At 44.5% G+C, this 25074-nt stretch overlaps 1 protein-coding gene across 1 annotated transcript; it reads left to right on the top strand.

The window, feature by feature from the left end:
- Nucleotides 1–9904: 9904 nt before the first annotated feature.
- On the top strand, nucleotides 9905–15679 carry LOC146776088 (uncharacterized). The gene is made up of 2 exons (XM_085638224.1): nucleotides 9905–10229; nucleotides 15245–15679. Exons 1-2 carry the CDS (start codon nucleotides 9923–9925, stop codon nucleotides 15577–15579), a joined length of 642 nt encoding a protein of 213 aa, XP_085494350.1. The 5' UTR covers nucleotides 9905–9922; the 3' UTR covers nucleotides 15580–15679.
- Nucleotides 15680–25074: the final 9395 nt, after the last annotated feature.

Here is a 25074-nt window from a genome sequence, read left to right as displayed (position 1 = left end):
AATATATAAAAAAAATAGGAATACTTCCACAACAAATAGTCCATACGTACATACAATTCCATTCCATACTAGTTCACAAGTATCAGTAATACTTGTCTGCTGTTCAGCGTCATCTGACTGCCAACTTGAAAAAGCTGTTTATTGAAAGAAATTGAATCTGGAAGTGAAAGAGTAATATTTTCAGATATATCATCTGCAAATATGAGTGAATGGCTAGTAATACAGAACTTAAAAAACTGCCATATTAAAGATGAACTAATTTTCTGAAGTGCACTAATGCCCATGGGCGTCTTGGTGCTAAAACCACAGCTCCTACAGAAAATCGAAACAGAAAAGAAAGGGACATATAAGGAAGAAAACATCTAAGATGCACACAAGCAGGTTTTGACCGTCTTCATAAATTGGATATGGCTGGTTAAGGATTTCTTACACAATGGCAAAGCATTCCAAGAGCTTGCAGCTACCAAAGAAAAACTCCTGCCACCCATCTGTGATGAGTCACCTTAGGAAGGACATTGTTTTTACTCTCTGAGGAACGAGTATTTGCTCGCGTAAGAAACATTGAAATGTATATTGCAGATACCCCGGGCCAACATTATGCAGGGTCTTGTGAACTATATACAAGGTCTTAAAGGAAATGTGTTTTCTTACTGGGACCCAGTGCCAGATAGGTAATTCTTGTGAACCAGATAATGTTTATAATTCATTATTGCATGATTAATAAATACCGTTGCAATGAAATGCATACTAAGCACCAATGCATCAATGCATAATATCAAATCATCATCACCAAAAATTAAAAGTTCATGAAATCGATTAAAACACATTAAGGTTAAGAGAACTTTTTTAAGATCAAGGAAAGAAAGTTCTAAGAGAGCAGAGCGACCATTACATAGAGACCATTAAAAAATAGAGTAAAAGTGGTGAAACATTTTTAAGCGCTTTATAGTGCAGAGGTTAAGATTATAAAATCTGCTTGAGCAAAATCAAGTAGGGGATGCTTGTAGTGTGGTCTGAGGTGAGCTTTAGGCTTGGACACAACATCACACTGGCATAAAACCGAAATGACCCATTGGGGAGCCTGAGATGGTACTTTTTAAGTTTAAAGTGCAAGTGCTTATGCCAGGGTCAGTTACAGTAAAAATGAGTTACTGGTAAGACCTTAAGGTGTAAGTGTGCTAATAACCAGATGCAGTAATATTTTCTCAGACAATTATTTCTACCCCACCTTCTGCTGAATTCTTATTCGCAGGCTTGTTACCAAATCTCTGTAAGAACTTGACCGTAGCACAATTCAGACCTACGTCCGTTAGATCAAAGCAGGCCAACACTGCCTCCCTACATGACCTTAAGCCCCGATTTCTCCACTTTCTTCGCAGGAGCGCTCATCGATCCTCCAATCCTACTCGACACAGGCATAAGACATGAACAATGTCCTCCAGCTCTTTCTTGCATAGCCGGCAGATGTCTTGCCCTGGACTCCTTCTACATTGGGCAGATGTCTTAATAGAGGTAAAAGGCCCAGACAGCCTGTATTTCAGGAAGTGTACTTTAGCCTGAAAGCTGTGTGTTTCGCCAAGGTAACCTTGAGGTTTTAACCTAATGTGATTTTGAAGTGACATCCACCCGTGATTGTGCTTGGACAGTCTGTCTTTGTCCTCAAGCACAAGCATTGACTGGGGGTGAATGTTTTGATGTGTTCTGCATTCCTTCCATCAACTGTGTGTCTTTTGCTTTCTAGCCCTAAGTGCACCAGGTATGCCCAGACGTGGGTCCCAGGCTCACTGTGCCACTGGATTCAAGCTATCCAGGCTGATGAGGGGTGAAACCCCGAAACCGGTCCTAGGATGCTTGTTTCTGGTCCAGGGAGGACCTGGCTGGGCAGTTCGGGCTGGACTGCCATGAGGCACAGGGTCAAGACTGATTTGCATATGGCCACACTGCCAGCACACACACACTCACCATTTATGCAATGGTCAACACTTCACCCTTCATGTATTGTATTTATTGCAAGTATACATACACCCAGCACAAGCTTTTCCCATGCACTTACTGCACAGCACTACTTCAGTCGTACAATATATTCTTCTCAGGCATTCATAGACTTAGTACATGCACTAACCATTCATAGAATATACAGTACTGCCATATCCCTGTTCCGTACCCTTCCCAGGCACACATACATCCAACTCAGAGTCACTGTTCCTCGGCTGTGCAGCACTCCACGTCTACCAGATGTCGGCCATGGATGAATTAAAAGCACAACAGCGGAACTTAAAAAAAGGTGACTGAGCCTGTAGGCCTCACTCCTAGTGACACAGGATATAAAGGACCTGTTCACTCCGACTGATCCCTACACGGTATGCTGCCAGCACTGCGCTCGTGCTGCTTAAATCTTGATGAAGGCAGTAGCCTTCTACCACTATGAAGGCAGCGCTTTGGGCAACCTTCTCGGTCCAACAAGACTGCAATATGTAAGACAGGCCTATTTCATGGCACACATGCATGATCAGAGTTTGCCTAGGACAACAATAATCAACATTAAGGATCCAGACAGCAGTACAGTTGGGCACTCAGGGCAAGGGTGCATGTCTTTTACCATGAAGAGGACATTTCCTACCCAACAGGTATCTTCTTCAGAGCGATTACCACTGTCTGACATTTTACTAGTTGAATCTAGTTCTGATAGTGTAAATACTTCTGCACTTGCTTTCTGAAGAATGTACACATTGTTTCCATAAAGCATGGAGGAGACGTCAAATCTTGGCCCTGTCCTGAAGATTTCTTCAGTTGTAACAACACTCACTGGACGGATGCTGGATTCAGTTGAAGTTTTGCAGGGGTGGGTTCTCGAAGCAACTGTAATCTCCCTCACTATCTGTTGCCACTGAGCACCTGGTGAACAGTCAATGGCCTTTCCCAGCTCATAGTCAAGTATGATTGAGATACCTTTTGTTTCTAGTCTGCTGCTCCAAGTCTGCTTCTGATGTCTGTGCAGTGTGAGAGTGTACCACGTGTCATACTGGGTGGTACAGGGTTTTCTTGTTCTTGTGACTCTACCCTTGGATGCTGTGATTTGGCACAGTGCAGATCATATCATGTTTGGTGCAAAGGTAAGGTGCAGGGGTGGGAGCCAGAGGAAGTGGCAGTCCTCTTAAACACTAGAAGTAAAGTGGAAAAAGTGATATATTTGTTTCTGAACAGATATCAGTGATTACTTGGCTAAAAGGAAATTATGTGATTAGTAATGGTGAAGAAGGCAGTTCCTGAAATTAGGTTTTGGAGGAGGAGGAAAAAATGCACTAGGGAAATGTTAGGGGATATTCATTTCTGTCTTTGAATAGAGAGGCAGTAATTAGAAAAAAGGCAAGAAGTGTTATGTCGGTAAATCATTTTCAAGTTGGGTCATAAAAGGGAGTTGCTAAGCAATAAGATAAGAAAAGTGACTTGCCCTGGATGTACACACAGTTCCTTTGTTTCAAGTTATATAAGCATGCACTACAAGTTCCCATGTGGAGCTGCTTAATTTAGCTCCTCTCTGGCTCGTTACTTCTTTAGGATTATTTTTTATACATTACCACTACTTCAGTCTGTGTGTTCTAACCTTATATTAAACCAGAGGGGATTTCCAATTTATTACTGATAATGCTCCATGATAACCTTTAAGAAAATCATTTAATGAGGGCCTATTAGTATTGAAGATTTTACTAGAAATGTAGCTCTTACAATTATACAAATTATTTAAATTTAACACGATTTTATGTAACCATGATTTATTCGTACATGTATTAATTTGGAAGTACATGCACATATATTCAAATGTCAGAGTGCACTGTAACTGCTGTGTTAACTCAGCGTAACAAAAGGCTCTATGCTTGTGAATTTCAATGGGTTTTTTACATGTGAGAGTTGCGTTGTTTGAAAGTTCTCTCCTCTGCAGCTGCAGATACAAGGCTTCATTACTTAGAATCATCAGGGATGTTTGTTTGTAGAGATGGTAAGGTACGGAAAAATTTCTTGGCAAGAAGAAGATGTGCTAACAAGGTGGGAGACGAGTTCTCATGACAGAGAAGGGATGCTCAAGGACAATCGAATGTTCCCCATCAAGAGTGTGGGAGAGGAGCTGAGCTGAATGTTGCGAATTTCTACCTAAGATGATGTAATTGTACTGAAAAGTGACAACGTTGTATTGGTATTTCATGGGGTGCAGACCTCTAATGTGATTCCTCTCACTGTGTGGCTTCTTGCTATGCTTTGTAGGCTTGGAGTACTTTTACGAAAGTCTCCCTGATGCTGACACCTATTCCTTGCTTCACATAGCCTACTAGGGTTTCCCTGAAGTTGGTATAGAGTAGCTGAAAGCTAGATGGGTGTCAGGGAAAGAACCTAGCGCTCTAACAGGAGTCCACAGTAATATTATCTGATTCGATAGAAGTACCTGCGGTGCTATCACACTAGGGAATACCACCCCATTCCCTAACAGACTCAATCAGAGATTGATTAAACTAACAAATGCTGTTGATGCACACGCAAAATTTTAGACATGTATGTAAAAATTCAATAAACAACATTAATCATTAGAACTTTTGTTCTTCTTTATTCTTCAATGGTTTCTTCCACTCCCAACGCGTTTCGTCGCAATAGGGATTAACCCAAACGACTTCCTCAGGGCTGGAAGTAATAAAATTATATTACAGTAGATGGAGTCTTCCATATTAATATCAACTTATAAATTAATTGGATTCAATCCAAAACTTGTGTAGAGGATAGCAAAATAATGCTAATATATTTTACTGCATGTGAGTGAGATAATCTTTACATGTTAATAAGCTAAAACAACCGGAATGCATAGTATTCTGATGACGGTTGGTTTCTTTATATGCATTATTTTGCTGTCCTCTACACAAGTTTTGGATTGAATCCAATTAATTTATAAGTTGAAATTAATATGGACGACTCCATCTACTGTAATATAATTTTATTACTTCCAGCCCTGAGGAAGTCGTTTGGGTTAATCCCTATTGCGACGAAACGCGTTGGGAGTGGAAGAAACCATTGAAGAATAAAGAAGAACAAAAGTTCTAATGATTAATGTTGTTCATTAAATTTTTACATACATGTCTAAAGTTTTGCGTGTGCATCAACAGCATTTGTTGGTATAGAGTAGGATTAACTACATTTCTCATAAATTCTAATGACTAGGCAGCAACGTTGAATTCTGCATATAAACTTTCAAATTCGTTTCCTCATCTTTTGCATTGCGGCCACTGAGCTTTTGGTGAATTTCTTATTGCTTGGACTGAACTTTATTAGGAGGCTCAGATTCATTCTCGTTATACTGTATTTCTATAATCTGCTTCTAAAACTCATTTATATCAGTTTGTTTTTGAGTTTGTAATGCAGCATGTTCACTCCCTTTAGCTCTCATGCAACAAATAAAGATTCATTGACCATAGAGAGAAAAGTAATAGCAGAAATGGAGTGTTCTCACTTTTTAAGGTCCCGATAGTTAATACCTGTTAAGAGGTTGTATCTGCTAGGTCTAGGAACTGCTGAATATGTCATGTTATAGCTTTTAAAGCATCCAGATTTGGTAAAGAAGAATTACAATCCAGAAAACGTAATAGCAGTTGATGTTTTTTAATTGATGTCTGAGTTGGTTATCGATCAAACAAGAGACTTAAGAGATAAATAAATTCCAATAAGAAGCAGTGCTCCAGAACTTTATACAATTTGAAAATTCGTTGGATCTCTTTACAAAACCCCAAAATGATTTGATAAGGGTATTCAATAGGACTATGATGCAAAATATTGACTCATAATATTTTGACAAGGACAAAGATTATTTACTTCAGAGTATGTCAAAAGACTGGTGAATGGTATACAAATGTTGATAGTAACTGGAGAAAAGAGTCCAGTGCACTATCAGTCTATGGGGCTAAGCTTGGTATTAAAGATGTAAGGAATGTGACTCATTATTCCAGATGAACTAACACTCTGTTACCGCCATCAGGCCCTAAAAGTGCTCCAGCAGTATTGTTGTGCACAGAAACCAAAAGAAAATGCCAACAAGCAGTATGGAAGTCGCAGACAAAGATACCTTGAGCTGTAGGAACAAAAAAAAAAATGTACAACCTCATTGTGTTAGCAAACATACCAATAAGCACAATCTTCTGAAACCAGCTCACCTGAAATTATTGACTCAGGGGTCTACATCCCAAAACTGTTGGACACATATATTTCACTTACACATGCAAACAGACTTTCTCTCAAGTGCAAAATCACTCTTGTTTTTTCTTAAACTTCGCAATGCACATGAAAAATTATTTACTCATCAGAAGATTCTACTTCTGTTTGTCTTGAGCTAGTTTCTGTATCGTGCCCCAGCTGTGTTTCAGGGCCCTCATTTCTCTTTCCACAGTTCACTTCCAGATGTTGTGTGGGATGCCTTTCTTCCATTTGCCTTATGGAGTACAGTGAAGCACTGTGACAGTCTTGTTCTCTTCTGTTGTGTGCCCTACCCATCTCCATCTTCTTCTAATGATGGTGTCCAGCCTCTCTTGCTTGCATCTGGTGAGCAGTTCCTGGTTGGAAATGGTTTAGGGCCTGACAATGAACAATGATCTTCTTAGGTTACTGATGAGGAAGGCTGACAGTTTGGTGATGTCACTTTTCATCATCTGCCAACATTTTGATCCATACAGGAGTGTGGACAGAACCCAGCTCTGGTAAAGCTTCAACTTGGTGTTAGTGCTGTACTCAGACACCCTCCGCACATTGTTTACATCCTGGACACATTCATGGACTTGTTCAGTCTGCTCTTGTTGTCACTGCCTGCCCTTCCATCAAGTCTAATAGTACTGTCTATGTTGGTGAACTCTTGAGTCATGGCTAGGTCCTCTCCATCCACCTTGACTAGTGAATGTTTTGGGATGTTGAATGGCATGGCTTCTGATTACTTGGTGGTGATATTCAGGCCCATTTTCTGTGCTTAGGTGTTGAGGCGAGATGTATATTCCTGCAAATGCTGATGTATGTGAGCAAGCACGGCTAGGTAATCTGCATAGTCATGGTCCCCCAGTGTAGAGAAGATTGGCCTGTGAGTAAATATCCTGAGCATGTGGGGTAATGGGCTGGCAGTGAGCATCACAGGGCTGAACAACCGAGTAAATTTGAGAACACCTGAAAGCTTACATTTTTTTGGCTTTTCACATACTTTTTGCTGGCCCCTTTCCATCACTGAAAAGGCTGGAAAAGGTTTCCTGTCAAAAGTAGGAGTAAATCCCATTCCAAACCGGGGAAGAAAAGGGAGCATCCTTCAAACATGATAGGTGAGTGCTGGAAGGGTTTTCTTTCACAGAGAAGGTCTGTGGAAAACACAAAAAGAAGAATTGATAGCATATGTATGTGTCTGTGTGTGTATGGGTCTGTGTCTGTGTGAGTGTGAATGTGTGTGCATGTTGTTCTTACGTGCTGGTACTTTTCATCAAGCCCATAGGGCTGTGACCTATTGTATGTTTCTCTTGGACAAGAAGTGGTCGTCATATGGCTAACATGTGGGTATTGAGACCATGTGATGCCTCAAACATCCTTGTACTGACCTCTCCTTTGCTCCAGGAAGGCAGACACGGAGAGTGCAAATCTGATCCCTTTGTTGCTTCTTGTGAGAGTCCTTTGCTGAGACCATTTCAAGGATCTCCTAGATGCTACAGAGGTATGTAACTGTTTATTTACTGTAACTGGCAAACTATCTAAAGGGGTTAGCGGTAGGTCCCTGATTATGGGTCTTTGGAGACTGCCCCTTTTTTTGGGAGCAGCGAATGATGCCTCTGTGGCATTGTGTTCCTAACAGTTTGCTCACTTTCAGAGCTTAATCTACTCTGTCCTGCCTGCACTGGCCTGGGTGTGTGTGAGTGTTTGGTGAGAAAAACTAGGACCTGCTTTTTTTATTCAAATACTGTCTCTAAGTACATACTCTTTCCAATCATCAATTACCCAGTGAAGATTGACTCTCCTCATGTGTGGGTCAATGATTCAAAAGACTCTGTATTCTTCTGTTTCGAAGGCTATTGGCAGACACATTGAATTTAAATTAAGCCTGGCTGCTTTTGTCCCAAGCTACCTGTGGTTCACCCTGACAAGGACTGCAGTTGTTACCTGAGGGTGGCTTCCATCCCTATCAACCAATAACATAATTTCTTACAATATTATACTATTTTAGGAATGAGACGTGGAAGATTGGATGTATTTAGTCAGGAGATGGCATGGCTTGCATGGAGATGGCATGGCTTGCATGAAGATGGCCCGTTTGACTCACCATCGTGTCTTGAAACAGAGGAGGCTGACACTGACTGACGCAGGCACTTGGTTGATGTCAGCCCTCTCTCATGTTTATTGTTCTGGCCCTGCCCTACCTCTCTTTGTAGGTGTATACAAAGCACCAACTGGCACGAGGGTGCACGGCATGGAGCAACTCTGTGGCGACGTAACTCACTTAAGTCTGTAAATTAGCATCAAGCCACAGAGGCTTTGTCACTCTTCCAGTTCCAGCTTCTTTCTCTACATTTATTCAGTGGGCGATTGTGACACTCCTAGAGGGTGGCTAGAACCACCCTCAGCCTCCTACAACTATGGTGACCTTTGTCATCATTTAAAAGGTCACCCCACCCATGCAATATCATCACCTCTCTCACCCCCTGGAATTTGGTTCTGGATGGTTCCAGACACTCTGTTGTTCCTTTTGTTTCATGTAACCTTTGGCCCTGGACCATTGGTGGATTAATGTAATCTTAGGCATTTGGTGGTAGTTCCCCCTTATAGCATTACTTTCAGTGCTATACATTTCATTGCCATTATTTTTCTCCCTTCTTCAGTTGGAAGAAAATGTTACTTGAAAGGCTTATGATTTTATGCTTTCTTTTTACAAGTGCTCTTATTTTTTCTTATTTTTCTGTCAACTTCTTCATTTTTCTTGCTTTATTATCTTTGTCTTCTCTGTCTCTTATATTCTGTTCAAGCTACTCATTTAGTTATTGTACCATCTCGATGATTGATCGCAAAGAGGTTGGCAAATGCAATAGCTTCACAAATTGTAACGGTCCGGTTTGTTGGGCCTAACTGTTTCAGGGTATAGAACGTTGACAAAATGATGATATGTACCCGGCTTGCATTTTCATACAGACCCTCAGTAGATGTAAGAGTGTGATTATTTGCTCACCTTTTGGCCATATCTGTGACTTACATGAAATGAATAGTGGCTTTTCAGAAATCGACTTGCAATCTACTCCCAAGTCTAATGCTGTGGGTATATTGTCATTGACAGGTAGGTATATTGGAATCAATTTTGTAATTTTCACCCAGAGAATCATGGAAAAACATCAACCAAACAGTGTGACTTGAACTCTATACAAAGTTGGCCATTGGGAGAACAAAAATTAACCTCTGGTTGTGACTGGGGTAAACATCCTGCAGTACTGACATTTAGTTTGGTTAGCTTGTTTGCTTTATCATCTTTCTAGGAGAAATAGACGAAGGTGTAATGTGAGTGCAGCTTGCTGTGGTTACCATGAAGGAACCATCCATAGCTTCCTTTGCTTCTTTTCATATAAAGAACTATTCTTTAATAAACATCTAGTATAATAGGCAAGCCCACCAGCTAGCTCCTCTCCTCTGCACCAACCGCCCGACTGCCTTTGCCAGCAACTTGGGTTCCAGAGCATAACTGTGAGAGATCCCCGGACATTGCAAGGCCGACGCCCCTTCCCCGCTCCTACCTGTGGACTCAGCCTGGGGAAGCAGTCCTCAAGAACTCCCACGATCGGCCATTCCCATTCCGGAGGCGGACTCCGCCCCGTGACCCTCAGAGGCGAGCAGGTCCTGGCTCCGACAGGAGTGACCCGGAAGGGGGAGGGATTAAACCCGGATGTCCTTCTTTACTGCAGGTGAAAAGGAGGACCGAGAGAGGAGTCGGACGCACTTGTGCCGGAGAGAGACGGGAGACGGAGGAAGCAGCGAAGGCGGAACGAGAACGAGAAGAGGACCGAAGCGAAACAGAGAGCGTGGAAGAGCAGACCGAGGAGCCGGAGGACCGAGGAGTAAGCGCGAGGTTGCAGAGGACCGAAGAGGAGGAAACCGCAGAGGGTCCGGACGAGGCGTGGTGCGAGGACTGGTGGACCCCACAGGAGGAGGCTGGAGAGCGGCCGCAACCAGGAAGTGTTGCGGCGGGGCCGGTGAGTGGCTAAACGGCGGGGACACGGGACGGGGAAGAGGGTGGTAGACGGGCAGGCGTAACTGGGAGGTGGGTGGTGATAGGACCACAGGGTGTAGTGTGTTGTAGCGGTGGTGGTGCAGTGCTGCAGTATCGAAACGTCTCTCAATCTTTCCTCCCTCATTGATTGTTCAAAGCTGCAAACTCCTTTCCCCCCCCCTGGGTGGTGACAATAGATGGTGATCGGGTCTTTCCTTTCCTCATTCCTCAAAGCCCCCTTTTGGTCCCTGGGTGGAGCGCCCTTCACTGGTCAAACCCCACAACCCCCACACGGGTGCGGTGTCGGATCTATCTCTCTTGGAAGAGTTCAAAGAGAACAAAAGCCCTGACGGCCTTCCGCTTTTCTTTATCCCTCTCATGAGCCTCCCTGGGGAATCCATCCCGACCAGACTGGAGCAAGCCACCGGGGGAGAAGACCGCAGAGAAGAAGACGAAGCAGAAGAGATCCGAAGACCACATCAAGAGTCCCTGATATCTGAACCACCGGCCATATCACCTGATGTCAAAATAAAAACCTATCCACTGGCTCACTATATTCAGCCTCCGCGTCTGTTTATCCGGCCCGCCCTCCCACAAGTGGTGTCAGAAGTGGGATCCACCGGAGACATGGAGGCTGTAATCGCCCGAATGGCGGATAACCAAGAAAGCCTGGGGAAGGCCATGGAGAAATTTCTCACCATCGTAGAAGAAGACCGGGGAAAGCTGCAACAGGCCCTTACCAATCAGGGACAGACGCATGACACGGCTATGGGGAAGATTGCCGACGTGTTGGGACAGCAAAGAGGTCCGAGTACCCTCCCGTCGGTGATACTGCAAAAGTACGTAGCCGGGGAGGATCCTGAATATTTCTTTAACAATTTTGAACGGATGGCTCTGGCCGCCGCCTGGCCAGCAGATAAATGGGGACAATACCTGGGACCTCTCCTGTCTGGAGAATTACAAGCATCCTACCAAGCCGCTAACATCCTGGGTACAACCCCATATGCAGATATCAAACAATGCATCATGGAACGGTTAGGAGTGGACGACGAGTGTTATAGGATGAAGCTACGCCAGATAAAGGAAGGACCCCAAGAAACCCCTAGGGCCCTATATTTCCGGGTGAGAGACATGGCGGATCGGTGGTTAAAGCCCACTACCGCCACGAAAGAAGAGATAATGGCCAAGGTCTACTTAGAACAATACCTGACCTCACTCCATCCCCCAATACAAAGATGGGTAAGGCAACATGCACACCTTACGTTGGAAATTGCTGTGGACATTGCCAGTGCCTACAACAGAGCACAGGAAGTGCAAAAAGGACGGGAAGAGACAAACTGGAAACCTGGCTCAAGCGGGGCCCATCGACCTCCCAGACCTCTACTCAACAGAAAACCAGACCCCGTCACCATCATCCCCGGACCCCCTATCTTCAGACCTCCTGGACTCCCGGTGGTGCGAGCCTCAGCCCCTGGACCTCAGTGTTACGGTTGTGGAGGACTGGGTCACATAGCTCGGTTTTGCCCACAAAAAGAGGAGCCGATGGAAATTGGCATGACCAGGAACTTCTATTGCCTTCCCCCGAAGAATGCTAACCCTCCTTATCGCTGTGAAGTGGCTGTCAACGGACAACGAATGACGGCCCTTGCGGATACAGGATGTCGACAGAGTGTGATACGCCCCCAGGATTTGGGAACCCGAATCGGACCGGTGGAAGGAACTGTGAACATCCAATGTGTCCATGGAGACACTAAGACGTATCCCACAACCCATGTCCAGGTTCAAACTTCCACGGATCCGGGGTCAGCGTTAAAAGTGGGCCTCATTCAGCGCCTCCCAGAACAGGTCATCCTAGGCAGTGACTATCCCCATTTGCCCGCTTTACTCCAGGAAGCCCCGCCTTCGGACAAAGACTGGTTGAACACTGCCCCTTTCTCCCAAGAAGAAAATCCCGAGTGGCCCCCTTCCAAAACCCGGAGATCCCGAAACCAAAAAAGAAAGGAAAAAGGGAAACTCCTATGCGCCCTTCCAGCTCTTCCAATTGAAAATCCGTGGGAGCACAATCGTCAATTCCTTACGGCCCAACAGGAAGACCCGGTCCTACAGGAAGCCTGGAGTAAAGCCCTGGCGCAGGAAGATCCATTGCACGTATGTCCTTATTTCTTTGTCAGAAATGGGCTTCTGTATCGGAAGGCAGATCCCCACAGCAACCCTCAGTTACTGATCCCTTCCCCGTTCCAAGAAAAGGTCCTCTATTTGGCACATAGTCATCTCTTAGGGGGGCATTTCGGGGAGGAGAAAACGGAACAGTTAATCACCCGACAGTTCTACTGGCCAGGTATTTACAAGAAAGTAAAGATGTACTGTCGGGAGTGCCCGGTATGCCAACTAAATAGCCGATACCGCCCACCCCGAGCTCCCTTGCATCCCCTACCCATTCTCGACGAACCATTTCGTCGAGTGGGTATGGACGTCATTGGTCCCCTCTTACCTTCCCGAAGCGGATGTCGGTACGTGCTGGTCCTCGTCGATTACGCGACGCGGTTCCCTGAGGCCATAGCTCTACGACACCCAAACGCTACGGCCATAGCCAAGGCCATGATTACAGTGTTCTCTCGGGTAGGTTTCCCAAAAGAGGTCCTTACGGACCAAGGAACCCCGTTTATGTCAAAGGTCATGAAGCAAGTATGTACTCAGTTGGGAGTCAAGCAAATAAGAACAGCGGCATACCATCCCCAAACGGATGGATTGGTGGAGCGGTATAATGCCACTCTGAAAACTACCCTCAAAAAACTCCTCGACCTTGAAACCAAACGGTGGGAGGATCTGTTACCCCTAGCCTTGTATGCCATCCGCTGCCAAACCCAGAAAAGCACGGGGTTCTCCCCCTTTGAGTTATTATATGGACACCAACCCCGATCCCTGTTAGACATGGCCCGGGAGGCCTGGGAAACCGAACCTAACAGTAGTACACCCCTGATTGATTATGCCTCAAACCTGAAAACCCATCTGGGACAGATCCGCACTATCGTGCGAAACAATATGGAAAAAGCACAAGAGGCCCAAAGATCCCAATATAATAAAAGAACAAAGGATAGGTCCTTCAATGTAGGAGATGCTGTACTCCTGCTGATGTCGTCTTCTGACCATAAGCTGTTGGGTCAGTGGCAGGGACCCTACTTGATTCTAGAAAAAGTGACCCCCGTTACCTATAAAATCGAGTTGGATAAACAGAGAGGCACATCCCAAGTGTATCATGTAAATCTCTTAAAGAAATGGGAGGGACCCCTTCCTATATTAACCTCCCTGAACGTACCCCAAACCCCTTTATACTGCCAGTGTATAGATAAGGAGGTGCCGGGCGACAAAGCCGCTATGCTGATAAACTCCCTACTCCCGTTACAAGATGTATTTTCCAACACTCCGGGAAAGACCTCTGTGGTAGAACACGCCCTCAAAACCGTCCCCGGGAAGGTGGTACGCCTAAGACCTTATCGTGTCCCTGAGGCCCGCCGACAGGTCATACGCAGTGAAGTCCACCAAATGTTGCAAATGGGGGTCATAGAACCCTCGGTGAGCGAGTGGAACTCACCTATTGTGCTCGTACCGAAGCCTGATGGTTCGGTGCGTTTCTGCATTGATTTTAGGGAAGTCAATAAGGTGTCCGAGTTCGATACCTATCCCTTACCTCGGGTGGATGAAATGGTGGAGAGGATAGGAAGAGCTAAGTACGTCAGCACCCTTGATTTGTGCAAAGGGTACTGGCAAATCCCTCTGCGCAAACAAGACCGAGAAAAAACAGCGTTTTCCACCCCTGATGGCCTATATCAATTTGTCATGTTACCTTTTGGTTTACACGGGGCTCCCGCCACATTTCAGCGGGCTATGAATCTCATCCTGCGACCCCACGAACGGTATGCTGGGGCATATATTGATGACATCATAGTCTACAGCGAAACCTGGGAGCAGCATCTGTCCCATCTATATAGAGTGGTCCAAACCTTGGGGAAATATGGGTTTAAAATAAACCCGGCGAAGAGTCACTTAGCTGCCCAAACGGTACACTATCTTGGCTATTTACTTGGGGAAGGTATGATTAGGCCTCAAGATAAAAAACTGGCAGCCATATCCCAGATACCCTTCCCACGTTCCGCAAAAGCACTGAGAGCATTTCTGGGTTTACTAGGGTACTATAGGAGGTTTATACCTCGCTTCTCCCACCTAGCCGCTCCTCTCACCGACCTACTACGAAAGTCCGTGAAAACCGAAGCCAGACTGAGGGATCCCAGCCCCGAGGTAGTACAGTCCTTTCTCGCTTTGAAATCCACCCTAACAGCAGACACGGTATTAGCCAGTCCTGACTTTTCCTTGCCCTTTATACTCCAAACCGATGCATCGGACCAGGGTCTGGGGGCCGTGTTATCCCAGAAGAGCGACCAGGGGGAAGAAAAACCCATCTTGTACCTTAGCCGGAAACTGTACCCCCGGGAACGGAACTATGCCGTCATAGAAAAAGAAGCCCTAGCCATCAAATGGGCTATTGACTCTTTGAAATATTACCTCGAGGGACGAGAGTTCACCCTTTTTACTGACCATGCCCCCTTGGAATGGCTCGCCCGCAACAAAGGAAACAATGAAAGAATACTGAGGTGGTTTTTGTCTTTACAACCCTATAGATTCCACACCCTGCATAGGAAAGGTGCAGACCAAACCAACGTGGACTTCCTTTCCCGCTATCCCTGTGACACCCCCTGTAGAAAGACAGCAAGGGAAAAGGGATGTGAGAGATCCCCGGACATTGCAAGGCCGACGCCCCTTCCCCGCTCCTACCTGTGGACTCAGCCTGGGGAAGCAGTCCTCGAGAACTCCCACGATCGGCCATTCCCATTCCGGAGGCGGACTCCGCCCCGTGACCCTCAGAGGCGAGCAGGTCCTGGCTCCGACAGGAGTGACCCGGAAGGGGGAGGGATTAAACCCGGATGTCCTTCTTTACTGCAGGTGAAAAGGAGGACCGAGAGAGGAGTCGGACGCACTTGTGCCGGAGAGAGACGGGAGACGGAGGAAGCAGCGAAGGCGGAACGAGAACGAGAAGAGGACCGAAGCGAAACAGAGAGCGTGGAAGAGCAGACCGAGGAGCCGGAGGACCGAGGAGTAAGCGCGAGGTTGCAGAGGACCGAAGAGGAGGAAACCGCAGAGGGTCCGGACGAGGCGTGGTGCGAGGACTGGTGGACCCCACAGGAGGAGGCTGGAGAGCGGCCGCAACCAGGAAGTGTTGCGGCGGGGCCGGTGAGTGGCTAAACGGCGGGGACACGGGACGGGGAAGAGGGTGGTAGACGGGCAGGCGTAACTGGGAGGTGGGTGGTGATAGGACCACAGGGTGTAGTGTGTTGTAGCGGTGGTGGTGCAGTGCTGCAGTATCGAAACGTCTCTCAATCTTTCCTCCCTCATTGATTGTTCAAAGCTGCAAACTCCTTTCCCCCCCCCCTGGGTGGTGACAATAGATGGTGATCGGGTCTTTCCTTTCCTCATTCCTCAAAGCCCCCTTTTGGTCCCTGGGTGGAGCGCCCTTCACTGGTCAAACCCCACAACCCCCACACGGGTGCGGTGTCGGATCTATCTCTCTTGGAAGAGTTCAAAGAGAACAAAAGCCCTGACGGCCTTCCGCTTTTCTTTATCCCTCTCATGAGCCTCCCTGGGGAATCCATCCCGACCAGACTGGAGCAAGCCACCGGGGGAGAAGACCGCAGAGAAGAAGACGAAGCAGAAGAGATCCGAAGACCACATCAAGAGTCCCTGATATCTGAACCACCGGCCATATCACCTGATGTCAAAATAAAAACCTATCCACTGGCTCACTATATTCAGCCTCCGCGTCTGTTTATCCGGCCCGCCCTCCCACAATAACATAAAACACAGATGAGAGTTGGGACATGCTCTGTGGTAACATTCTAATGGACAGGTAAGTAATAACACAAGGTAAGCAGTACAATAGTAAATAGTAAAAGAAGGAACCCTAAATTCCAAATGCACAATACAACATCTTCCCTCTTTGAAGAACAATCTAAACAAAAAATACACACAATATACTTGCAGATATCCAGGTTCCTTGGACAGACAAGCAAGGAAATAAAGTAGTTAATAAATATTACTTACAATATTCTTGCAGATATCCTGGGTTCTTGGGCAAGTGACCACATCTGGTAGTGACTTAATCTCCGCCTTCAACAAAAGCAGAAACTTGAGCTTTGTTCAAAACAAAAGAAGTAGAGTCCAATTTGGGCATCACATTGTGTATTTATTCTGAAGAAATACAGTCCTCCTTTTGCACAAGAGGAAACAAAATAGATTCACCTGTCAGATGATCTCTTGAGCATAACCGACTTCTGAAAATCATCAAGAGAGATAAAGTTTCTTATAGCCCATCAATGCTCTCCCGTCAATTTGACAGGCGAAGAAGCAATTTTGATAACTTGAAATGGGCCATTAAATTGAAACAGAAAGCATTCTAGAGGCGAAAGCAATTGTGTGCTTAATATTACCGAATTTCTGACACAGTACTGCTCCCAACAGCACTGGCATCAGCTGTTAATTATACATTCCTGTCAATTAATAAAAGTTTAAAAGGCAGGTACTTCAGTTAGGATGTGTTTTATATTCAAAACACTTCCGGTTATTTTATCCCTAAACAAAGCACCTTCACATATTCAATTGAAAGCATTAGCAATTTTAGCTGTTTCTTCAAGAGTGGGATTCGTGCATCATAGCAAGTGTTCCTGAATTTCTTTTAAATAACAGTTCTAAACTATTTGATCTCTAATATATTGGTCTAAAGAATTATCAGATTGACAGGTGCTAGCCAAATCGCAAGTGCAGCCACATATTAATCAAAGTTTTCCCCTGGAGATTGCTTTCTTGAAAGACAATTGAAACGTTCTAACACTACACTCAGCTCCTCAGAAAATGTGATGCTAGTCTCCTTTCTGCGCTTTGATAAACACATTGAATGAATGAATGAATGAATGAGTGAATGAATGAATGAATGAATTAATATAAGCTTTATAAAGCATAAACTTAGCCCAGGGGCGTCAAGGCGCTGCGGAAAGTGGTCAAGAGAACTGAGGTGCACATATGTAATGATTACAGAGTGGAGAGTCATCTCTGGGAGACTGTACTGCAGGAAAATGATCAAATATTTTCTGATCCTCAATTCCCAGAAAATTGAAAAGTATTGCTAACTTCCTGATCAGAGAATAGATAATGGCGTCAATGGCCACCAGATAATTCTGGAAGACACAAAAACAATGTTTCCACTCTAAGAAAGGTTGTTGCCAAAAAGTGTTGAGGTTTTTGCACATTAACACCATTACACCTGATAGTTCAATCATGAAAAAAAGAGAAATAGTGGCAATCCCATAACAAACAACCAGAATGCAAAGATGAACCTGATAATTAACTGTACTGTACATTAACTGTGCAAAACACAATATCTAAAAAAAAGTGTTTATTTCATACCACTTTCCATTGCAGAAGAATAGTGAGTGGTGCAGAAAATACAGAATTAAACACAGTCGATCATAAGATAATCACGCTGTGGAAACCACGTGATAACACGTCACGCCGGGCATGGTTGATCTTGGCAAACCAGCAGAATGACACGTGATGCTGACATGCCTGAACCAGGACAATACACTTTGCCTGAACTTTATGTCACGCTAGCTACTTCCGAGATGGCTCTCCCCTGATAGCTTCACGCTTTGTCAGTTGGAGATGGCTCCTCCGTAACAGCTTGCTTCACAACATGCTGTCTGCCACAGGAACACAGTGATGCTTCTAAGCTATTGATCATGCGTACACAAACAGCAGGAGTCTGCGCACAGAGAGGGAGGGAGTGCTGATCTCAATAAACACGTGCGCCAACTCATTGCCAAAATGTTGTGGTTACCATCAAGGAAACACCCACAGCCTCTTTTCAAAATAAATAACTCTTCTTTAATAAATATATAGTATAATAGGCGAGCCCACCAGCCAGCGTCTCATCCCCCTTCATTGCACCAAACGCACAACTGCCATTGCCAGTAACTTGGGTTTCAGAGCAGAACATAGAACACAGATCAGAGCTGGAAGATGCACTGCAGTGACATTCCAATAGACAGGTAAGTAACAACACAAGGTAAGCATTACAAAAGTAAATAGTAAAAGCTGGAGCCCTAAAATACTTACGTACAATACAACACAGCCCTCCCATCTTAGAGAATAATTTGTAATGGCAGTGTTCCCTTGCTGTAGAGGGCAATAAATAAATTAAATGTATCAAACCATTAAAACATTACAGTTTGTGGCACACAAAAAAATCAGTTTCCAGTGTTGTTCGGTAATTTAGAGGCTTTCTAGCATCCTTTTTTAACAAACACATACTTTTTTCATGTAGGAAAATGAGAAATGCATAATGATTCTATTATATAAGCATCCTATTTAAGATATACTTATTTACTTACTTATGCCTACTGTCCCTCCTGGGATATAAGCCATCAGCCAGGACTCTCCACCCATCTCTTTCCTGAACTTTTCTTTCAATCTGACTCCAGGTGTAACCCATCTCCTTACAGTCAGCCTTGAGACCTCGGAGCCAGGCGTTTCTTTGCCTTTGTCCTTTCCTTTTCCCTTGCGGGTACCAGGTTAGGGCTTACCTTGTACTGTTCGATGCAAGCTTGCGAAAGGTGTGACATAAACTTCCTCAGTGTCTTTTCAGGATTTCTTAATGAGCAGGGAGTAGGAAAGTCAGCTGCCATAGGTCATTGTTACTGATGGTGTTTGGCCAGCAGATTGTGAGTATTTTCCCCAGACAGGTATTTAATAAAGGTCTGGACCTTGTTGGTGGTAATAACTGTTGTCCTCTAAGTTTCTGCTCCATACAGAAGAGCTGATTTTAAATTGGTGTTAAAAAGTCTCATCTTGGTTTGTTGCGTTATGTCCTTGGAGCACCAGTACTTCTTTAGCTGAATGAAGGCAGCCCTTGCTTTGCCGATTCTTGCCTTGACATCGGTGTCTGTGCTGCCCTGCTTGTCTATGCCACTGCCCAGATAGGTAAAGGCCTCAAACTCTTTCCGTGCATTGCCTGCAAAAGTGACTGCAGTTGTTCTGGCTGTGCTAGCTTTCAGAATCTTGGTTTCCCCCTGTAGATGCTGAGGCCAAGTTGTGCTCATGTAGTGCCACATTGTCAGTCTATTCTGGCATTTCTAGATGGGTATAGGAGAGTAGCCTTTAAAAGGAGTAGTAACGTCAAGGACAAGTTAGTACATATCAGACCCAGAACATCTACAGGGGCAAGATAGGATACCGTCTGGGTCCTCTTAGCAGTGAAGGGACACTTCCTGTGCTGCTCTTGCGAAATATGTGCTCAAATCACACATACAATTGTAATTTACATTGGCATGGACAAGCCATAGGAATTAAGGCAACACACCAATTGTAACTGCGACAGGCTGATAAATCTGATTTCCTGTCCATGCAACTTCCGTTACATTGGGATGACAACACATAAGTTTAAGACTCTCATTAGGGAACATAAGAGCACTATAAGATGTAATAAACAAGCTATGAAACTTACTAACCATTTCAGTGATAAAGAACATCAGGTAGATGAACTGACTTGGACGGTACTTGTTTAGCTCAACGTACCCCCTCTGTCTTCGATGTAACCGGGTTGCTGTTTGCTAAGGAACAGAAAGGGGTGTGCAGGCTACACAGTGACAGAGATGGGCTAAACAATGAGATCCAATTATCTTCCATCCTCTGGCATGGGACTGCTTACACTAACGGATCAACCTAATAACATTGAGCTAAAAGATATAAACAGAGTCCAAAAAAATGTTTTAGTTCCCCTCTACATTAACTCAGGTTCTCTCTATCTACTGCACACTCTAAACATCCTGGTAAGATCCCACATCATCTGATGCACCGCACCAATACCTTCTGACGCATTGCTCACCAATACCCTGTGATTATAGGGACACCCAATCCCCTTTAGAGAAATATGCCGCTAACTCCTATCTGAGCAAAACACTAATGGACAAATTTAGTGACATTGGGCTAAAAGATAGAAACAGGGTCTAACTTCACTTCTAGTCCCCCCTACTTTAGCTCAGGTTCTCTTTTCACTGGGCACTTAACACTTTAACATCCTGGCTTAGGTCCCGCATCATCTGATGCATTATGCACCAATATCTAATGACACGTTATGTGCCAATATCTTGTGAATTTAGGGATACCTAATGACCCTTACTCAGGGGACCATGCCTCTAACACCCTACTGAGCAATATACATGCTTCCCTGACTGAGTGCAATGAAGCAGCTCCGAAAACACCTTTATTTAAACAGTGGTGTTGTCAACTGGGTTTGGATCTTCTACACAGTAGCTCCGCCTGAGTAATGAACACAGTATCTTTTTCTAGGGCTTTCGGTTACAATGAAACCAGGCCTGGGAGTACATTTCCCATGAGCACTGGATCACGTGACCATACACACACGATGCAGTCACGATGGGAGGAACTAACAATTCCACACCGATTCTGGATTAGTAATAATGCCGGATCTGGTATTTATACAGCAGCCATGTCCGGTGACAATTTGTCCACCTCCTGCTGTTGCACCACGGACGGCTTGCCACCATCAGGTACAGACACATGCTATTGTGTTTTCCTGCTTTATCTTCTTGCACTAATCTCAATAGGAAGTCCCATCTTTCAGGCAGGGGCCTGCTACCCTTTTAGTGTGGCTTTTTTATATGCGCTTTCCCCCACATTGGGTTATCCAGTTTTTAGCCATATTGAACCATAGCTGTGGCTTCCTCGGATCCACATGTGATGGTCTGCCTTACACATATAGAAGGTTTCTGCAATCAGATACAGATGCCTGTCACAATGTTTCTTAAAACTTCTTTTCAAGTAAACCCTACTGAGAAGTCTCATTTGTTAGGCACAGACTTATCACTACTAAAGTCTTTAAGGGCGTTATCTACTACATCCGAGTCTTGAGTCTAAACACCAACTGGACCAAAACTGCAGGCTCCCCTGCACACAAAAGCAATCGTTTGCCCTGCAAAAATCTACTAAGTCAGTTCCTGTGCTGTAACTTGCACTAGCACACATTGCCTGACCTGCGATCAATCCCAATTGGACGCGGCTACTTCGGGAGTGCAGTATGCTTGTTGTCTGTTTCAGGTAAATGTCTTATTCCAACAAGTACTGATAAAATTTGATTAGGAAAGGGGAGTTAGAACGCCCCATTCTGTGTGATGCTATCCAGCAACTTCTTTCTCTATCAACTGCAAACATTATCTCTGCATCATTCGGACAGACTTTTCTATCCAGACATGCCCTATCCTTCTCTCTTTACCTTCAAAGAATGCCTAGATGCCTACTGGGTGAATGTTATTTTACGATGCTTCCCTTCCTAAAAAATGTTTTGTAGGACAGTGAGTCCCCTGACCCACATGCCAGCGAGAGTTGAGGCTCATTTCCCAACATCAGCGGGTAAGCCCTCTTGTAATTTACTGTACCAGGAGCTGGCTCTCCTGTCTCTCTTTATTTTATTTCTCTTCAGCACATGTACCTAAGATTTAATGATACTAAGTACATAGTAGATACATGTGGCAAGATGAGATTCCACCGCCTGTTGCCTTTAATTGTCTAGCCTCTCAAATTGAAGCAATCATAACTGTTTTTATGTCTGACCTAGCTTTATCTTATCTTTGCATGAATATATTGTTTTTTCAGGTACCTCCAGTGAATCCACCACCTCATTACGACAATGAGATCACTGGTTGGTTTTGTATATTTGTTATATTCTTACACACTTCACACTTTAGAGCACATTGAGCAGCAGCACTTCTGAGTTGGTCCTGAAGAAAGCCGCTACACCTCTGTATGAGGGTTACTAGGCTGAAACGTTGACCTCATATTGAGACTCACTGCTGGTATATTTATTTCCCGCGAGTGCCCTGTTTTTAATCCTGACATAGGGGCGCATGAATAAATGGGTATTGTGTATCCTGTAGCTAATTTTATTATCACTTTCACTTGCCCTGCTGCCCTCACTACCCTGAGCTCCCCACTGTGATATTTAGTATACCGTTTACCGTTCCTCTACACTAAAACATCCCTGATCTCCTCCATCTTAGTGAGGGGTTGTAGCCCTTATCGTGACTAGACATCACAGTACAAGGAGAATACCACCTCTGGTAGGTGAGGGCGCTAATTATTTTAAAAGGGACATCCCTTGGTAGCTAGGTCTTCATTTGTAACATTTGCGAATACATTTTTCTGTTTTACACGCAAGGGTTCTTATTTATGGTGGATTTTAGAGTGGGGAGTCAACCCTTGCTGGTCTCTCAACCCCTCGGAACCCTTTTTTTTGTGATAGATGTATGGGAAATTAGGGCCAGGTGGTCTGCAAAATCCAAAAGGTCGAGCTGCGTCCAAGTTGTCCATTGGATCCAATTTCTTTTCCTTGTTTTGAATGTCTTCATGATCCAGTCTATGGCTAACAGGAAGAGAAAAGGTGAGAGCAAACAACCATGGCGGACTCCGGTCCTCAGAGAACAAATAGAGATGGTGACTGGGAAAGCTGAGGCACACACCCACAATAATTACAATTATTCGCAATTTTTTGAGTTGTATGACAATGTCCATAAATGTCTGGTGCTCTAAGAAGAGGTTGTACTTTATATGTAAAAGAAAATGTGAGTGACCCCTCTACTCCAAGAGACAGGGTACTAATAATCTATTAAAAAAACAATAACTCTTGGAGAACTTGTATTCCAATACTCAACTCACACACCTTGAGGCATTCAATTATTCCACCCACCAGTCTTGAAAGGGAAGGCCAAAACAATTTAAGATCATTCAATATTTAATATTGTATCAAAAAAAATGTGATCATACATAAGTATACAAAATCACAATAAAACAGTTAGAAACATTACATAATAAGATTTTTTTCAACAAAGATTAAAAACAATAAAGATTATTCAAGAGAGACAGAATATCAAATGTATACTTTTGTCATTGAAAGCAGTTAATTTGAAGAAATTAATCAAAATATTTACATTATTTCATTGTCTATATGCAACACATCGTTCCTTAAATTTAACCATAAAAAAAGAAGCGTTGACACGTTTCGGTGGTACAAATCAGGATCAAGCCACCTTACTCAGGACAATAAAGTGTTAAGCCCTCTCATCGAGCTACTCTAGAAGATTCCCTAATTCACAAAGGTGGGATCAGTATTCACAGTTTTTCTGACTATTCTCAACTGTAGTCAATCCTAATAGAAAGACTCCTATAGATTTCCACAAGAGGTAGTGTCTGACGTATCCCACCTAAAAAGGTGTGGAATGAAATTTAAAATAAATGAACCCCGCTAAACAGTCGGAGTCATCCTATGACAATCCTTATTCATATAAAATTATACAATCATAATTATGGAGTTATCTTTTAGATGTTCCTCTGTATGGGCCAGGGAGTCCAATGTCTCCCCTTGATGAAGCAGTAGAAGTATTCACACCACATGCCTATTCCTTTGATTGCAATGTGATCTCTGTCACGAATTAGACCCGGCCAGCATCATTCGCTCCCTAGCTTCGGAGTTTTCCACAATTATAGGGAGCGAACGATGCTGGCCGGGTCTCGTGTGTGTGAGTAAAAGTGAGTGAGATCCAGTGACAGGTAGTGTGTGAGATTGAGGCATGGATTTCCTATACTTTGTTGCAAGGTAACACTGCACCAAAGTAACTGCACTGCCTTCTTTGCTCACTAAGTTTGGACCCAGCCATATGCAAATCAGTCTTGACCCTGCTCCCCATGGGAATAGTCCAGCCCGAAATGCCAGGAGCACCTATGGCATTTTAGCAAATCTATGTGAAAACTGTGCATTAAAATGCACTATTTTGACCAAATGTTCACCGTTTTGTCAGGGACCGGGAGGTGGGGGGGGGGGGGGAATTACCCTCTAGAAATGGTCTTGCTTACTCGCTTTGCTTGCTCATTACAATTCAGGGCAAGCACTATACCCCACAATTTTCAGAGTTCGAGTCAGCACCATAATATAGGTGGTATCTAAATTACACATAACCTGTGTTATGCGCTTATACTAACAATGCAGTTATTATGGAACTTCGGCGATATCAATTGTTGTGATGTTAGGGTCATGGGACAGGCCTTTCTCTGAAAAATTCAAGGTCAAGGGTCATATGATGTCACTTCCTGTGATGTCATCGAGTTAAAAGAGTATGTGATGTCACTTTCGCTTTGGTCAGTTGACCCCCCAGCTAACATACCTGGTTTAGTTTCCCCCTCTTGCCTCTATCTTCCATCACATTACACTACTTGCAGCACTCTTACAGGTTCCTTTACACCCCTGCTTTATCCAGCCCTACCAGTTGCCAAGCAATGCCGGTTACATTAACACATTGTAGTACTTGTTCCCACATTACCACACTGAGATAATGCCACGCCAATTAGAGCTCTTCTTGTCAGGGGCGCGACACAGGCCCCCTCAGCCCCCGCGGTGCGGGGGACCCCAAGGTCCAGGGGGCCCCCTCGGCACTGCACTCTGGCCAGAGAGATCCTGATTGAGCCTGGAGGGGGCCCCTCTTCGCACCGTGCTGGGAGGCCCCCTCAATTTTCGTTACGGCAGTTCTTCTTGTCTCTCAGATAATTGCTCGACTCACTTTCATGAGGTGGTAAAAAACATAAACAGAATACAAACTTTTAGGCTGCGTTCTCAGGCAGAGCTCTGTGTCAGGAAAGGTGAAGTTGCCATGTAAACA

This window comes from Triturus cristatus, chromosome 12 (genome assembly GCF_964204655.1).
Source record: "Triturus cristatus chromosome 12, aTriCri1.1, whole genome shotgun sequence".
In the NCBI taxonomy this organism is placed as follows: Eukaryota; Metazoa; Chordata; class Amphibia; order Caudata; family Salamandridae; genus Triturus; species Triturus cristatus.
The sequence above is the reverse complement of the archived record's forward strand: the minus strand, read 5'-3'. Positions and strand labels throughout refer to the sequence as shown.